Raw genomic sequence first — 16,561 nt, forward strand, 5'->3', positions numbered from 1 at the left:
GGACGACTCCCAGTATCTATCCAGCACATACATGTGTATGTTGTTACTTCACTCTCATGTATTGGTTTCACATATACATACATCTTCCAGAGGTGGTATGTATATTGTTCACGTTAGGAATGCTACGTATGAGACACACAGAGATGCATATATATGACTGTATATATCTGAACATAAATATATGCATTCTCCTCTATGTTCATGACACATGAAGACAAAACCCATGTCAACTGGCAGTAGCTCTTTGAAGTATCCAGCCACAAGGAAGATGTTTGTTGGACAAAACATGGCAGAACGATTTTTGTTTTCTCCTCCAGAGCTTTTTTTTTCCTATCCCGTGTTATTCCAGTCCTTTTAAAACCAGAACCTTTTGGAAAGAATATTTTTTTGGGGCGGGGGGAGTGACTTTTTTTTGTTTCTTTACAGGAGGTATAACCCCCAATTCCTTTTTGGTTTTGTCTTATTTTGAATCCTGATGACTGGGATGGGGGGCAACTCTGTCTTTTAAAATAGAAATGTAATAGTCATGGTATCACCTGGGTTGTGTTTTTTGTACTGGAGCTTGGATGGTTTTTTTTTAACCCTCCCTTCTTTAGGAAGAACTAGACACAACTGTATTTTATGATTAGATACCAGTTTAATTTTGTTCTTGTTTTCTTTTGTGTGCCTAGTTTTCCTTTTTTGACCATTTTCTGAATTTATAAGGTGTGTACCTTCTCCAGGACAAACTTTTACATTGAACCCTCTTGTTTTGCTTGCTAAGAACTTTTACATTTTTCATGTTTTCTTTTTAAACAACCTCATAGATCTTTTGAATTTTCAGATCTTAAAAGATACATACCTTCTGAAAATATTCAGCATCCCCCTTTCTTTGGCCTCTCTTTTTAGTCTTTTCTTCTGTCTCCTATCTTCTTCTTAGGCCATGTTTGCCAGCTACGTCCCTGAAATCATAGAGTTAATAGGAAACCGCAAGAAATATGGTGGTTCCTATAGTGCGGTTAGTGGAAGAAAGTAAGTATCCCAAGAGGCTCTGCTGGCTCTGCTGCAGTAGAACACTCTCTGCATGCCATTTTCTTTTTTTTTTTTTCTTTTTTTTTGTGTTCTTGTTCCATGCATGTAGGCAATGTTTGCTCGCTACGTGCCAGAAATTGCTGCTCTCATCCTTAATCGGAAGAAATACGGCGGGACTTTTAACTCAACCCGAGGCAGAAAGTAAGTCAAAAGAGACCAGGTGTGCTTGTGTGACTTTGAAGAGTCCCTGAAGGTGGTAATAGCTGGCTGGCAGCTTATGAGGCTGTTTTCCTTGCCATCAGATGTTACCACTAAAAAGTTGTCACACTATGTAATTAGAGACCTGGGCCATGCTATGGTACAAGTCACAACATTTTGTCCCTACTTTGGTAGACCTTGGCTACCACTCAGACAACTCTGATGTGCCTTGTAGAAACTGGTGCTATTGCATATGCAGTTAGCTTCTGCAACAAGGGTGACTTACTGCTTCATAGTTTGGAGCATCAGATTATCAAGAGGTCATCTCTTAACCCATGACAATGATAATTCAAATTATTTTCAAACAGCTCAGATCAGAAAACTTGGGTTTATTACAGTGCAAAATAAGAGATTTGTTGAGATCAGGTTACTCCATTAGAGTGATTATGTCAGAAGTCTGATAGTGCTGTTTCTCGTTGTTCAAACAGCAGATACACAGAGAGTCACAGAGAGTGACTCAGGTTGTTCAAAGAGCAGATACACAGAAGGGTCACAGGGAGTGACTCAGGTTGTTTGAACAGCAGATACACAGAAAGTCACAGGGAGTGACTCAGGTCGAAAGGCACCTCAGAGATTATCTACTCCAACCTCCCTGCCATGGGCGGAGACACCTCCCTGCTCTTTCTGGCATTCTCATTATCAAGACCTGTAGGGATACATCCTTTATTGAACTACTTGATGATATAGCAGTTTCTCCTCTATATCACCTTTAGTCTTGCTGTCTTCTGTTTAATTACATATCATCGAGACATTGACTGGCAGAGATATTTGCCCTAAAAGACAAGTCATTTAGGATCCTTCCCATATGACATACAGATGGTACTTCACTGAACACATCTAATTAATTATCCCTCTCCTTACTTTAAGAAGATGTGGTTTTACTTTATTAATGTAAAATCACCACCTATGAATCATTTTATAAATGTGGATTATGACTTTATGAAGCTTTTTCTTCTCTCTGTGGATCAGAAAGACTACAAATGGCCCAGAAATACTTCTAAGAGTACCGTTTTACAACACTGAATGGACAAATCAAAGATTTTCCTTTAGATACAGCTTCTTATATTGCATGTTCAGTAATATTCCAACAATTAGATGACACAATTGAAAACTTCAGTACTTCTCTTTTTTGAGATGCTCTCATAATATTTTTCTGTAAACACTAATGTTGGAAACTTGCATCATAATTCACCTACTAGATTTCTGGAAGGGCTTAATTTACTTCTGAGATGGAGTAGTAGTATTAATTCCCCTAAATGTTTATTTGTGACAGAGGCCTACTCAGTTTCATATAGTATTCATACTTGATTTCAAAAACCCCAAACCTTTTCAAACAGCACTTACACCTCTGTTTTTGAGGCTCCAAAGGAGTTATAGCAGAAGGATAGATGGATAAAGTATGTTTCACATCCAGTTTTATTTCTCCCTTTCTCCATTGTCACTAGTACCCAGCATTGCTCAGTCATCTCTAAATTTGGACCTGACCTTCAGTCAGAACCTCAGCTCATGAAAAGCTCAATGTCGGATTGCAGGCTTCTGCTAGCTTTGGGGCTTGCTTTATTTTTGTTTTCATCTTTTGGCCTTGTCTTTATTTCCACGTGCTGTTTGGTTTTAGCTCACTCTCTTGGCAGGCCTTTCTCTGCTCATCTCTAGCTGCTCCTATAACTTGTCATTTGAAATTCAGCTCTATCATCAACATACAAGCTGTTTGAATTACTTTATGCATTGTTTTCTGCTTCAGTTATTAATTACTAAGTAGTTTAAAGATATCTTTTACTCACGTGGGTCTAAGCTTGGGAACTGCACAGTGAAATGCCATTAGCAGCCCTCATTTGGTGTTGCTTTTGCAGTCAGTAGAACAAGACTGATGAAATGTTGTGTTTGGCCAATTTCTCTTTCATTTGTAATTCAGTGTTTTGATAATGGATTGTCAGAACCAATGGTTTCCTTTGCTTGGGACATGGGCATGTGGTAGTAATTATTAATATAAGGTCTTTAGTTGGGCAACTAAGCATAGATTCTGGCAGCAAATGTAATGAGAAACTACAGTTCTATTGCTAACATCACAAAGTTATCAGATAAAATTAAATACATGTACAAATTAAAACAGCTACATTGAAAGAGTTGTTGAAAGATGTAGATTCAGCTCTTAAAAGCTTAGAGTTTTTAACTTTCTCCAAGAGATAACTACATGGAATCTGCTTTGTAGCATTTTTATATATGTTTATACATGTTGCCTTATGAACTGTGTCTGTGGAATAACATGCTTCTATATGATGATTAAACATTTAGGTGGGAAGTTAACATGTGATTATGTATCTTTTAGTACAGCAATACTAAGCTTTTGTCTAGAATTTTAATTGTTGAAATATCTAGAGTGTATTCATAAGAATTATTTCTCCAAACTACTTACTGAAGAAGATACAACCAACATGCCCGCAGATTCAGTCTGGCATTTCATTTTGCTTTTCAGTCAGTGGAGTCTTCAAAGGACTTGTAATCTGTATAGGAATCATTTTGCATTATAACAAAGCTTGTTTCTGTCTCAGAAGAGACACATAGATACAGAAGTAGTTTGTGGGCAATATGGAATTGCCAATAGTTAGAAGATGCTAGATAGTTTTGTTTAAAAAGTCCATGGGGAATTTTTGGTTTCATATGTTGCAACATATTTATCTAATGAGACTTTTGAGGTCTTACAGAATGCAAAGCAGGAATTTGATTTTACATTAATATTTGATTCAGTTTCACCAAATAACAGTATTCATTTTTGTATATATATATACACCAGAATATATACAAGTAAACCCATACAGAATGTGACTGAGACCAAACAGACAGGTTAAATGACAAGCAAGGCAGTGACTTTGATCCAATCACAACCTTGTGCAAAAAAAATGCTAAGTTACAAAAAAGTTAACAATCCTTGTCTTGGATTTCAAATGTACAAGCCATGAAATCTGCTCTGTAGGTGATGAAAGTGTTGCCAAACCAGGCAGATCCACTCATCGGGAGACTCTAATTTTCTTACTGTATGCCTTGATGCGCTGCAGTCAGATGGTCAGTGCACAAGCTCAACTGGCCTTTGTACGTTACTTATGGGCAGCACAAAAAGCCATTGCTTCTTTCTGAAGTCGTTACTGAATAAAATGATGCAAAGATAGCCATAAAAAAACGTTTCATGAAGATAGCAGACACTGAAAATTGAATTGGGAAAGCACTTTCAGCAGCAGCTAAATTTAATTGTGCAAAGTTCATCTTCATTTTTTCTAAAAACCAGGATATAATAATTCTGTTTGAATGTGTAATGTAGCTGAATGGAGAAGGGAAAAACCTGACCTTCTATTCCAGCATTATAAAAATTCTATACACTTCAATTTAGAAAATAAGACAGAATTATATATATAAAAGAAGAGGAACTGTAATGCTTTTTTGCTTGCTTGAGATTCTTTCATCAGTCACAAACTGAAATGGTCTATAGCTTGAGTGTTAATGAAGTTTTTCCCCTTTGCCATTAGCTACTTCCTACACCCTATCTACATTTAGCTCATTTCTCTTCAGGACTTTCAATTTTTACTTATTCTGTTTAGGCTCTTCCTGTAACCTGTCTGTGGTGTTAGTACTCAATGGATCATTTTAAAGTGATCTTTTTAATTTGAAATATTGCAAGAGTCTGAACAGTTGTCTGCCACTGTTATCACCATAGCTTGTAGACTGTTAGGGTATTTTAGAATATAGCAACAAACCTACAGATTATCTCATGCATGTTTGCCTCTGGGAGGCTGGCAGAGTCAGTGAGCATTTGGGGTTTTTCAGCAGTGCTCCAACTGACCTCTTACCGATGAAGTTCAGGCAGTCAGTATTAGGAGACAGGGATTTCCTTTAAGAAATTCTTTGGTTTGAGTAAGTAGACTTTTGCTGTTGCACACTTTTTGTGATATTTGGAAGTTAGACATTCAGTTCTAGCCAAAGTAGAATTTATAACATCACCTGTGTTACTTTCTTTAAGCAAAAGATCCCTCAACAGCAACCAAGGGTTGTTTATTTATAATGTTCACATTACACAGGACAGGTCTGAGATTTAGCTAAAGATCTGGATTGGTTTCACCTCTGCTAGTTTATAATTAACCTTTATTCTACGTTTGCTAATTGACTTGAGAATTTTTCTTGCTCAGTTGCTTCATTTCTGTGTTCATGTGATGAGACTGGATTTTAACTCTGTGAGCTAGTTTCCAGTGGAAGACATGAGCTTACTGTAAATCAGCCCGCACAAAGCTTTGCAAAGCAGACTGGAAGAACATCTCTGAATTGCTGGGCTGAAAGAGGGGTTGCATAACAATGATTTTTTTCAGACTTTACGTTGAATTGTTGACTTTTAATTCCATGCACTGTCATTTTTTTTCCTTCTTCATGCAAACTGCTGTCCAATCCAATGGAAATTCTTTATGAGAGCAGCAAACAAAACATGGTTTTACATGAATAGATATTGGCAGGAAGAGGGATGATTTGTTATTTTGTGTGCATATGTGTGGATATATAAACTACTTCTGTTGTCCCAACAGCAAACACTCATGCTTTATGCTAAACTGCTACAGTTTAAAAACATCACAATAAAATCCAGAGGCAGTACTGTAGCTAATGTATGAGATTCAAAACTATATTTTAATGAAGTCACAGTAAAAACTCTTGTTTGTCTTCTGTCGTGATCTGCTCTGCTTCCCAGAGATTTCTTCATATTTCTTATATTTACAAGCCATAAATTAGCAAATCATCAACATATCAACAGGAACAATCATCTGGTAGAGATTCTTTCCAGAAGGAAACATGGGATTCAGTATCTAGACTTCACAGAGTAAAATAAAAACTGTAGACAGATAGATATGGTAAACAGAAAGACAAACGGATAATTGAAGTTGACAGGCCATCTTGGACTCATTAGACATTTGAATCTGATTAAAATTAGAAGAAAAAAAATGTAAGGCTTATCCAACTAGTTTGGCAGAGGTCCATTTGCTGCAGTAATGAGAGGCATAGCTCCAGTGACAGTGAGATATATTATTATATTAAATAATTCAATACAATATGTATTGTTTTCCAGTGGGATGAGAATGTAGTAAGAGAATGTGACAGAGATTGCATTATGATTCCCAGAGGTGTCTCTATTTCCCATTTGCTAACCATTCTTCCAAATGAAGTCTCACTTAGTGATAAAGAAAATCTGATGAGTGTTAGACTGACAGATAGAACTAATAGGACAAACTCCCCCCCCCCCAATTTTGCATGCACATTAAACTATAATGAAAAGCAAGAAAGAAAATAATAGAATCATAGAACCAAGCAGGTTGGAAGAGACCTCTAAGATCATCCAGTCTAACCTATCCCCCAGCCCTATCCAGTCAACTAGACCATGGCACTAAGTGCCTCATCCAGGCTCTTCTTGAACACCTCCAGGGACGGTGACTCCACCACCTCCCTGGGCAGTCCATTCCAATGCCAATCACTCTCTCTGGCAACAACTTCCTCCTAACATCCAGCCTAGACCTCCCCCGGCACAACTTGAGACTGTGTCCCCTTGTTCTGTTGCTGGTTGCCTGGGAGAAGAGACCAACCCCCACCTGGCTACAACTTCCCCTCAGGTAGTTGTAGAGAGCAATGAGGTCTCCCCTGAGCCTCCTCTTCTCCAGGCTAAACAACCCCAGCTCCTTCAGCCTCTACTCGTAGGGTTTATGCTCCAGGAAAATGTGGGAAGTGACATATAACAACATTATGACTTCTTAAAAAATGTGTATTCTACATTTCAAGTCACATTCCACTCCTACAGTAGCAACACAGACTGGATATTTCTAGTGTGGATTGTAAAAAAATCAGGTTTTCCTTTGTCCTGCCTAAACTCTAAAGAAACTTCTGTCTGGCATCAGCAGAGCAGTTGTTGCTGTCCAAATGTTGACCCAGGAAATACTGAATCTGCTTTATGAATCTGCAAAATAGACAGGCCATGACTTGAAGCATGGGCATTCCAGGCAGTGCATGATGAGAGGGCAGAACTGGTGAACAGATCAATAGATCAGTAAGTTTGAATGAATGATGACTTTTTGTTTTCACTCCTGTTCTGTCACAGAAAATTAGCTGTGATATTTGGTGGCGAAATGCACTGGCTCTGGTCAGCAATGAAACACTCCACAGTCTTAAAGCCTTGGCTAACTCCTCTGTTGTTTACAAAGGCTTTACTTATTTGCTTATGCATTGAGCTTTCAGAAACTGCATAAGGCAATTTTAAGATGAGTAATGCTGGGCCCATAACAATTTTTTATAGGGAAATGATTTGCAAAGTGTTTCAAAATTAGTAACAAAGAGTTTTGTGTGTGTGGTGTTTGCTGCAGAAAACATTAGAAGGAAGCCCAAGTTTTGGAGGGATTAGAACAGCAGATTAAGGTCTGTTTTCAAATGAGATGCTAATGATAGAGATGTGGCTTACTCCTGCATTTTACTGTAAGATTTCTAATGTGGACTTCTTGTGCATGCCACAGCATTTAACAGTTTTTAATTTGGTTTATACTACCTGATGAGCTTACTTCTGTGGTAACATAGCTCTGTTGTGCTGAAATTCTGTAGCCTTTTTTTATGGAAGCAGAAATACTCTAAGTAATCTTGCCATCAAGACTGAATGAATATTCATCCTGTACTTTAAAGTACAGGGCAAGCCTCTTAACTAATCCAGACCCTGGGAGAAACAAATCCCTGTGCTTTCTTATTGCATTTTCAAAGGTATACATCAACCAAAGGATATTAGCTATTGCTTCTTAACTTGTTTTAGAAGCAAACATTGTGCAATTCCTAGGATCATAAAATGTAATGTAAACTCATTTAGCTGTAACTAAGGTGAAGCAGAGAGAGCAGCTCACAGTGAATCTCTTCTGATGATGCTCTGTTGCAAACAGACTTAGGTGCAAGTGCTAACATGCAGTTTAAACAAGAGAGTGTGCTTTTTACCCAGAATTAAAGCATCTTCAGTGCACCCTGTCTAGTAGAAATCACCCTTAGATGAGCATTAAATACTAGAGGACCTGTGTAAGTGAATTTTTCTGTGCCCTGTATCTATATGCTTCAGAAACAATTTCTAATTAGAGATTACCTGCGACACATGAGCAGTATTCACTGAGCAAGACTGAAACCTAGATTTGTCTAAGTGCACTTGGTTTAATTTTATAGCTGTAATAATGCACAGCTAATTAGGGTCTTCTGTGACTGTTTGTCATGGATTACCAATTTTATGTTTAAGAGCATTTGAAATTATTACTTCTTGATTCTTCGTTCTCTGTATATTGTATTGGTCACAAAGTAAATATCTGCATCAGAGGTAACTTTCAAATGCCTCACATGAACAATGACCCATCCACTTATTTGTAATGTATACTGAGTGTAGCTCTTAGTGTTTTCTGGTATTAACTGATTCCTTTTTCTTTACTTAAAGTATAAGAAAGATTCCAAAGGGTATGGAACCTCTGGGATAGAGCAGATGGTTTGTCAGAATTAATCACAGCAGCTTTAGTACAGGCTGGGGACAGAGAGGCTGGAAAGCAGCCAGGAAGAAAGGGACCTGGGGGTACTGGTGGATAGTAGGCTGAAGATGAGGCAGCAGTGTGCCCAGGTGGCCAAGAGAGCCAATGGCATCCTGGCCTGCATCAGGAGCAGTGTGGCCAGTAGGACGAGGGAGGTTATTCTTCCCTTGTACTCAGCACTGGTCAGGCCACACCTTGAGTACTGTGTCCAGTTCTGGGCCTCTCTATTCAAGAGAGATGTTGAGGTGCTGGAATGTGTCCAGAGAAGGGCAACAAAGCTGGTGAGGGGCCTGGAACACAACCCCTATGAGGAGAGGCTAAGGGAGCTGGGGTTGTTTAGCCTGGAGAAGAGGAGGCTCAGGGGTGACCTCCTTGCTGTGTCCAACTACCTGAAGGGAGGCTGTAACCAGGTCAGGGTTGGTCTCTTTTGCCAGACAACCAGCAATAGAACAAGGGGACACAGCCTCAAGTTGTGCAACTGACAACTAGGAACAGAAATCATAGAATCAACCAGGTTGGAAGAGACCTCCAAGATCATCCAGTCCAACCTAGCACCCAGCCCTACCCAATCAACCAGACCATGGCACCAAGTGCCTCATCCAGGCTTTGCTTGAACACCTCCAGGGATGGTGACTCCACCACCTCCCTGGGCTGCCCATTCCAGTGCCAATCACTCTCTCTGGCAAGAACTTCCTCCTAACATGCAGCCTAGACTTTCCCCAGCACAACTTGAGACTGTGTCCCCTTGTTCTGTTGCTGGTTGCCTGGCAGAAGATTTGTGCATATGTATTTGATATAAATATTATAGTTTGATGCAGGCATCTAGATCAATACACATCACACTTCATTTATTCACTTGACAAGCGAACACCATGTATTCAACTGAGTGCTGCAGGGAATTTTGTGTTTCTTGTCTTTGATTTATTATGACACACTAGTTAGAGTCAGTTTTTTCAAGTTCTTTATACTCATTCCAATAAAATGGCTGTAATTTCTTTAAAAATAAACAGGCCAAAGATTTGCCTTTTGTATTGTGTCCTCTGAAGGAAGAACCATGCAGAGATACTTTCTGAAGGATTCTGTGCACAGCGACTCTTGTTTTCATTGGCATGGATGAAGTGCATGTTCTCAATTATCTTCATCTCGGAATTCTAGATGGTTTAGCTTTTGCTTATTTATTTTCCTTTCCAAAGCTGTTTGTATCTGTGGTAGCTTTGGACCATTTATCACTATTTTTGTTGACTTTACAAGCTAGTGTATTCATAGCAAATGTATCATCGTGCCAATAATTGAGTGGGGAAAAAATACACTGTAGAGAATTTCAGTTATGTAGGTTCACAGGTAGAATCAGCTGGTTCTTCATATTTGGCCACTGATTTTGAGAATGATAAGTAGCTATGTGAGAGAATGGATTAGTCTGACTTTATGGCTCCGGATAAGGTTTTGATTCAGCAACAGAACTTTTTTTTTGCAGCATCACTATCATAAAATAGGGATTTCTACTGGTACATTCAATCTGTTTCACCTCTGTTATATGACATCTAATGGAAACCTTAATTCTACTGAATACTTGTCAGGATTAAAAATCTCTGAATTCCTGAATTGTGATTTTCAATATTACAAAGGAATTACTAAATTTAGTTTATAAAGAATGGAAAAAACCCCACAAAAACTAAACAATCAATCATACTGGTTGTTTACTTGGTGAGATGTTTCATAAACAAAAGGTTCAGGCATATTTTAGACATTTCTGTTGACTCAGAAGTATTAATACAGTTTTCCTACCAACCAACTCTGGCTCAATGCTAAAGATACCCAATGGCTTGGTTTTACTTAAACTCTCAGTACCTGGAAAAAAATTGGGTTGTATATGGGAAGGGAATGGTTATTAGAACAAACAGAGGAAGCTATAAATCTTCAAATCATATACAGGACAGATTGGAACAATATAAACTCTCCAGATTTTCTTAAGTAATGTACCTAATAACTCTCTCTGGGCAAGTAGGAAATCTGTTCTCAATTTCTTTCTACTTCAAAGCTAAAATATAATTTCTATTAAAAGGAGACTTTTTTTTGTTGTTGTTTTTGTTTTGGGGGTGTCTCAACCAAACATTAATGCTAAGATCTTATCAAAAGCTACTGTTTGAAACCCAGGAGTTTTTATTGCAATCACTGTACACATGCTGTCTTCCACTATTTAAGAGCAGCAAAGAGAATAGATCACATCCAGCCTCAGATCAGAGTGCTAAAATCAAACTATGTTGCAGATACCTTCTGGCACTTTCAAAAGAATCAATGCTGATGCAAGAGGATTTGACAGCCAAAGGGTTTCTTTTCACTGAAGCAGGTTGCTATGAAACCCTACTGAATGAAAATCATAATTGGACTGAATACCAAATGTATCTACTTCTAGTGGGATTGTTTTGCAGTAGATAAACTGTGGAGATCTTTTCCTACCTTAATTACCTTGTCATCTTTTTTTTTCCTATGAAAATTCCTTCCATAGCAGAGTAATTTGGGTTGCAGGCTCTAGCTGGCTTCTAGTTTTTCTCCTCACTTTATCTGAATTTTTAAAATGTTGACTCTGATGAATGGTAGAAAATTCATATTAAGTGAAATCTCCTAGGTAGGAGGCAAATTGCCTGCACAGGAATGCAGTGTAGCACCAGAGCTTTCAAGAGATTCTGCTAAACCTGTACAAAGTGGATGCATTCAAGAAGATTTTTTTCTAGTATAAAAATTGATTTAAAATAATTGACATTATTTATGCAAATGGAAAAGTTTAATTTCTTACTTAGTAATAGATGGAAACATTTGAAGAAAATATTACCCATACTTTAAAATTGATCATCTTAGAAAGCAAGAACAGAAAGTCCAAGGAATGCTGGGGTTGTTTATCATGGAGAAGAGGAGGCTCAGGGGTGGCCTCATTGCTGTCCTCAGCTACCTGAAGGGAGGCTGTAGCCAGGTAGGGGTTGGTCTCTTCTCCCAGGCACCCAGCAACAGAATAAGAGGACACAGTCTGAAGTTGTGCCGGGGGAAGTATAGGCTGGCTGTTAGGAGGAAGTTCTTCACAGAGAGTGATTGGCATTGGAATGGGCTGCCCAGGGAGGTGGTGGAGTCACCGTCCCTGGAGGTGTTCAAGCAAAGCCTGGCTGAGGCACTTGGTGCCATGGTCTAGTTGACTGGCTAGGGTTGGGTGCTAGGTTGGACTGGATAATCTTAGAGGTCTCTTCCAACTTGCTTGATTCTATGACTTCTAAATTAGTATTTTTAGTTGTTACTTATAATTTTGTTCAGCCTGCATAGCTCTTGGTGCTAGATGGCTTTACACTCAGGAAGGGTGCTGAATAGCTTAACAGCTGAACACACTGAATAGCTAAAACATCCTAATGTATTACTCTAACTTAGTCTGTCATGTGCAATGTGTTCAGAATTGAGATCCAGTAAATTACAAAGTTTAAATATCTCTTTAGAATCTGAGCTTCCTCATTTTTTTCCATTTACATTGATCTGTAGAGTGGTGAATCTGTGTCTTGGTGCTTGGAATACTATTTTACCCTCCTCTGTTGAAGGTTGTTATCTTGACCTAACCGTGAGTGCAATCACACATACAAACAGTGCTGGCAGCTCAGGAAATTGACCACTAGAGAAACTCAGCAAGAGTGCATCATAACTGTGTAATACAGACATGATTTATCCAGTACAGAGGCTACTGAGACTCTGTCAAGCTGCAGAGATCCCAGAGGAAAGCTCTTAAGGACCTCTTATACCAAAAGAGAAGGAACTAACATGTTTTATATTTTGTTTTCTGCCACTGTACCTGCCACGTCATAACCCAGGGAATCTTTAACTCTGGTTTGGTTTTTTTTCTTCTCTGTTTAAAAGTGTTTACAGTCTAAGAACTCATTGATCTGTATGCTTACTACTCAAAATCTCACTGAAGCCAAAGCAGACCCTCTGGATAGCTAGTTCTGGAATAAATGTCTGTAATATAGAGTGCCATGTTTGTAAAAGCCAGCGTGCTGAGTCTCATGTAAACATATTCCCTGTCTGTTAAAAGGAATTAACCTCCTGAAGTTTTGGATTGCTGCTTTTTCTGAATTTGCATTTGAGTCCCAGTGATGGCAGTAGGAACTCATGCAAAAGGAGTTGAGTTTATCATAGTCCAAAATGAAGCTTGAGAACTGCACTGAGCTATTTAAGAAGTGGCAATAGTAAAACTGTATCATATGATATGCTGGACTGATACAATGCTTTATCGTGATTTGCTTTCCTAGTCATAATCTGAACCCATTGCAAAAGTAACTGCATATGATGGTGATATTCTCTGCATAATGCATACCACTGATTTATTCTTTGTTCTGCACGATTCTCCAGTGAGTTCTATGCACTTCTCAAACACATTTCATCTAGCATCAAATTACAAAACAAGAACAGACTCATAACTCGTTACATAATTATTGCTGCCATCTATTTTTTGATGTTTCCAACCAGTGAGGGTTCCACGTCGCTGAGTTTCTCACAGAACAATTATGATGTAGGTGAGGCATGGATGGTCTACCCTTGTCACGACTATACTTCACGTTTGGCAACTCAGGTGCCAAATAAGTTTGTGAACTTGCTTATTTGTGGTGTTTGTGCATAGAGGATATGACAAAGTTTCTGTTAGATCAGGAATTGTCTCCATACTCTCTTTCTGACTTCTGAGAGCGATGTGGTTGTGGGAAGTCTTAGTAAAACAGTTATCAAAATCAATCCCCATCTTAAACCCTGGACAGTAGTGGAAGCTGCAGTTCAGTTTATTCCCTGAAGGCAGTTTTGAGGCAGTATAGGATATTCTAATCACAAATTTTTGGACTTTACAATAAGGAAGGAGGAAGAGTGCAATGTCCTAGGCCTTTTCTTTAGCCTTTCAGAATTTATATTGTGCTTCCATCTTACATGGTCAGATACATCTAGTAATGAAAGTGTGGAACAATAGAAACACCTGTGATGTCATAGTCTATGCAGACACTGATCTATTTCTTTTCAATCAGTCTGTTGCAGTGATGCAATAGTAGGAGTTACAATGGGAGTTATTAAAAGGAAAGAAGATTTCCTCTTTTTGCAGATTTTTGGCCTTTTTTGGCATGGCTTGTACTGTGTTTGTGGTCCTAAGTGGCTAGTTCAAACTGTGGGAAAAAATGGAATCATTTTAGAGAGATTTGCTGTCTCATTATGTCATAACTCAAAAATTTCAACAGTAAATTTCAGTGGAGGAGGAAATATGTGGAGAAAGCTGTGTAGAAGGAATAAATATGGCTGGAACACAGAGTGGTTAATACAGTGTATAAACATATATATAAATTATGCTACTTACTGTTAAATATGTGATACAACTTAGCTGAATGTTTTGTAGTAGTCTTTGCAAGTGTGTGTCTATTTGCAGTTGCAAAGCACCTGTTGGAACTGATGTTTTCCTTCTCTGACTTCATGGAATAGGCTCTAGACAAGCATCAAGAAGAGATTAATGCTCTTTTTTTGGCCAAGAAATTACCATTTCCTTCTCTGCTTTCTAGCTTGTTTGTTTTACCTTTTTTGCAAGATTAACTCTGATTTTTCTGTAACAGGCACATAGTTGTCTGTGGTCACATAACACTTGAAAGTGTGTCCAACTTCCTGAAGGACTTTCTGCACAAGGATAGGGATGATGTCAACGTAGAAATCGTCTTTCTGCATAAGTGAGTAATCTTTCAAGATTAGTTTTATAATCGGTACTAAAACTTGTTAAATGAAGCTGTATCCTTTTTTGAGAAGCCAGAGGATCTTTCAAGCTCCAAATAGCTGAAAAATTAATTACTTTTGTTACCAATCTAGTTTGAGTAAAGAGTTGTTTGCTGCTATTTTTAATAAACCTTTGCTAAGTATAAGTGTTCTAAGCAGAGTTCAGACCCAAATGTCTTGGTTGTGAGGTAGATACCTAAAAGTGCAGTTGAAGTGGAAATGGAATGATGAAATATGGTGAAATACTAATAAATAAGATGTGATAATTTAGTGGCAAATATTTCTGTTGAAACTATGAAAAAACTTAAGTGAATTTAGTGGAAGGTGCTGTCCATCACATGAAGGTATGCTCTCTGAAAACACATTTTTACCTTTGATTTTGCTAGCGCAAATCCTTTTTCCATATTGCAGATTACTGACATAAAGAAAACACAGGTGCAGAATTAGTGTCAATATAAAGGAGATACATTACAGGCATAGTGTAGAAAATAATTCTTCTGTTGCAATAATTAATGCCACTCTTTTGCCCATGTGTGCATGCTTAACCATATTTTTGGTGTGGGATTTGCAGAGGTGTCTTAGGGTGGTTGCTGCTTGTAGCAGGTTCTGCATTGCAACGTAATGGAACTTCAGGTAGTTATGCCTATGGGAAAAGCTGCTAGAGAAGAAGACAGTATGCAAGATTTTTCTGCTGTGGAGGGAGTGGCATCTATTTAGAAATGATGGAACATATGAATCAGTAATACTTTTGCTTTTAGTAGCAAGTTCTGTACTTGTCAAAGAAAGTTAACAAATCATTTGTGATGGTTCAGCAAAGGAGCATGAAGAACTAAGAATCAGTAGCACTTCCACAATGATTTTATTTTGTCCTTTCAAATTGAGCTACAGATGATATCCTCAAGTAACTTGCTTGCTTTCTTCACTTCTCTAAGAAGCAGCAAGAATTACCTGTGAGAGAAAGTGGAGATTCATATTTCATGGCAGAAATGCTTGGTGATAGGAATCAGGAGACTGTATATGTACATGAAGGGAGTTTGCCAGCTGGCTTCTTGTTTGTGCCTGCTTTCTTCTGTGCCTTCACAGACAAGTAGTTGTGTGCATCTCTCATTTTCTCACTGAATGCAGCATCTGGCATGACAAAGATCTCATGCACTTAACTATATGGCTATTAAATCCCTTATGTTTATAATGAATGGCATCAGAAAAGGTATTCACCAGGTTGGTGCCACATTAGGTAATAGATTGTGATCCATTTAATATGTTTTTTATTAGTAACAAAATTAAATGAGACAGATGTTATGATTAATATTGAATTATGAAATAGGGATATTAATTTCCTGGTGTGAATAGTGTTTATTAATATTCAGTAATTCACTGGATTGCATGAAATTTGTTTGGATTCTCAGTCAACAGCAAGTACGTACAGAAGGGGTATTTCTGAGCACAGAATTAAACAGTCTCAACAGTCAGAACTTGGAAAAATAGATATGTGGAGACAGGAAAATTGTAACTATGCCACAGGCAGCACAGGTCACAAGGTGGACCATACATGCTTGCTGAGTAGCACAGATTGGCCCAAATACTCACAATGTGCAGATTTCCCAGGAAGTTTCCTGTACGCAGACACTGCCGAAAAACCACAGTTATAATCCTGAGGGTAAAATATGATACATTCCAAGGCAGAGGGAAGGAGAGGGAAACCGAGTCGCTGTAAGCTGCTACTGCTGCAGAACCCTGGCTGCTGTGAGTAAGTTTGCTGCAGGCAGGAACCTAGTTAATGAGTTGCTAAGAGAGGCTGAAGAAGAAAGCCAGAAAGTTGGGCTTCTTCAAATCATGCTCCTATTAAATGCAGTTTTTAAATCCAGCTGGCCAATAGGCACGAGCATCAGGAGTTTTGGCCAGTGAACTCAGAGAGTTGTGCCTCGTGTGAGCTACACATATATTCCCAGGAAGGCAATCAGACACGT

At 38.4% G+C, this 16,561-nt stretch overlaps 1 protein-coding gene across 30 annotated transcripts in view; it reads left to right on the forward strand.

Moving 5' to 3' along the window:
* KCNMA1 (potassium calcium-activated channel subfamily M alpha 1) overlaps nt 1–16,561 on the forward strand; it is a 416,512-nt gene that overhangs the window by 250,904 nt on the left and 149,047 nt on the right. For all 30 annotated transcript variants that reach the window (XM_064145471.1, XM_064145472.1, XM_064145474.1 and 27 more), the window contains exons 9-10: nt 920–1,011; nt 14,441–14,551. In XM_064145471.1, the coding sequence (XP_064001541.1) occupies nt 920–1,011; nt 14,441–14,551 (203 nt within the window). The remainder of the gene's footprint in view (nt 1–919; nt 1,012–14,440; nt 14,552–16,561) is intronic.

The sequence above is a fragment of the Pogoniulus pusillus genome, chromosome 6 (genome assembly GCF_015220805.1).
Source record: "Pogoniulus pusillus isolate bPogPus1 chromosome 6, bPogPus1.pri, whole genome shotgun sequence".
NCBI lineage: Eukaryota > Metazoa > Chordata > Aves > Piciformes > Lybiidae > Pogoniulus > Pogoniulus pusillus.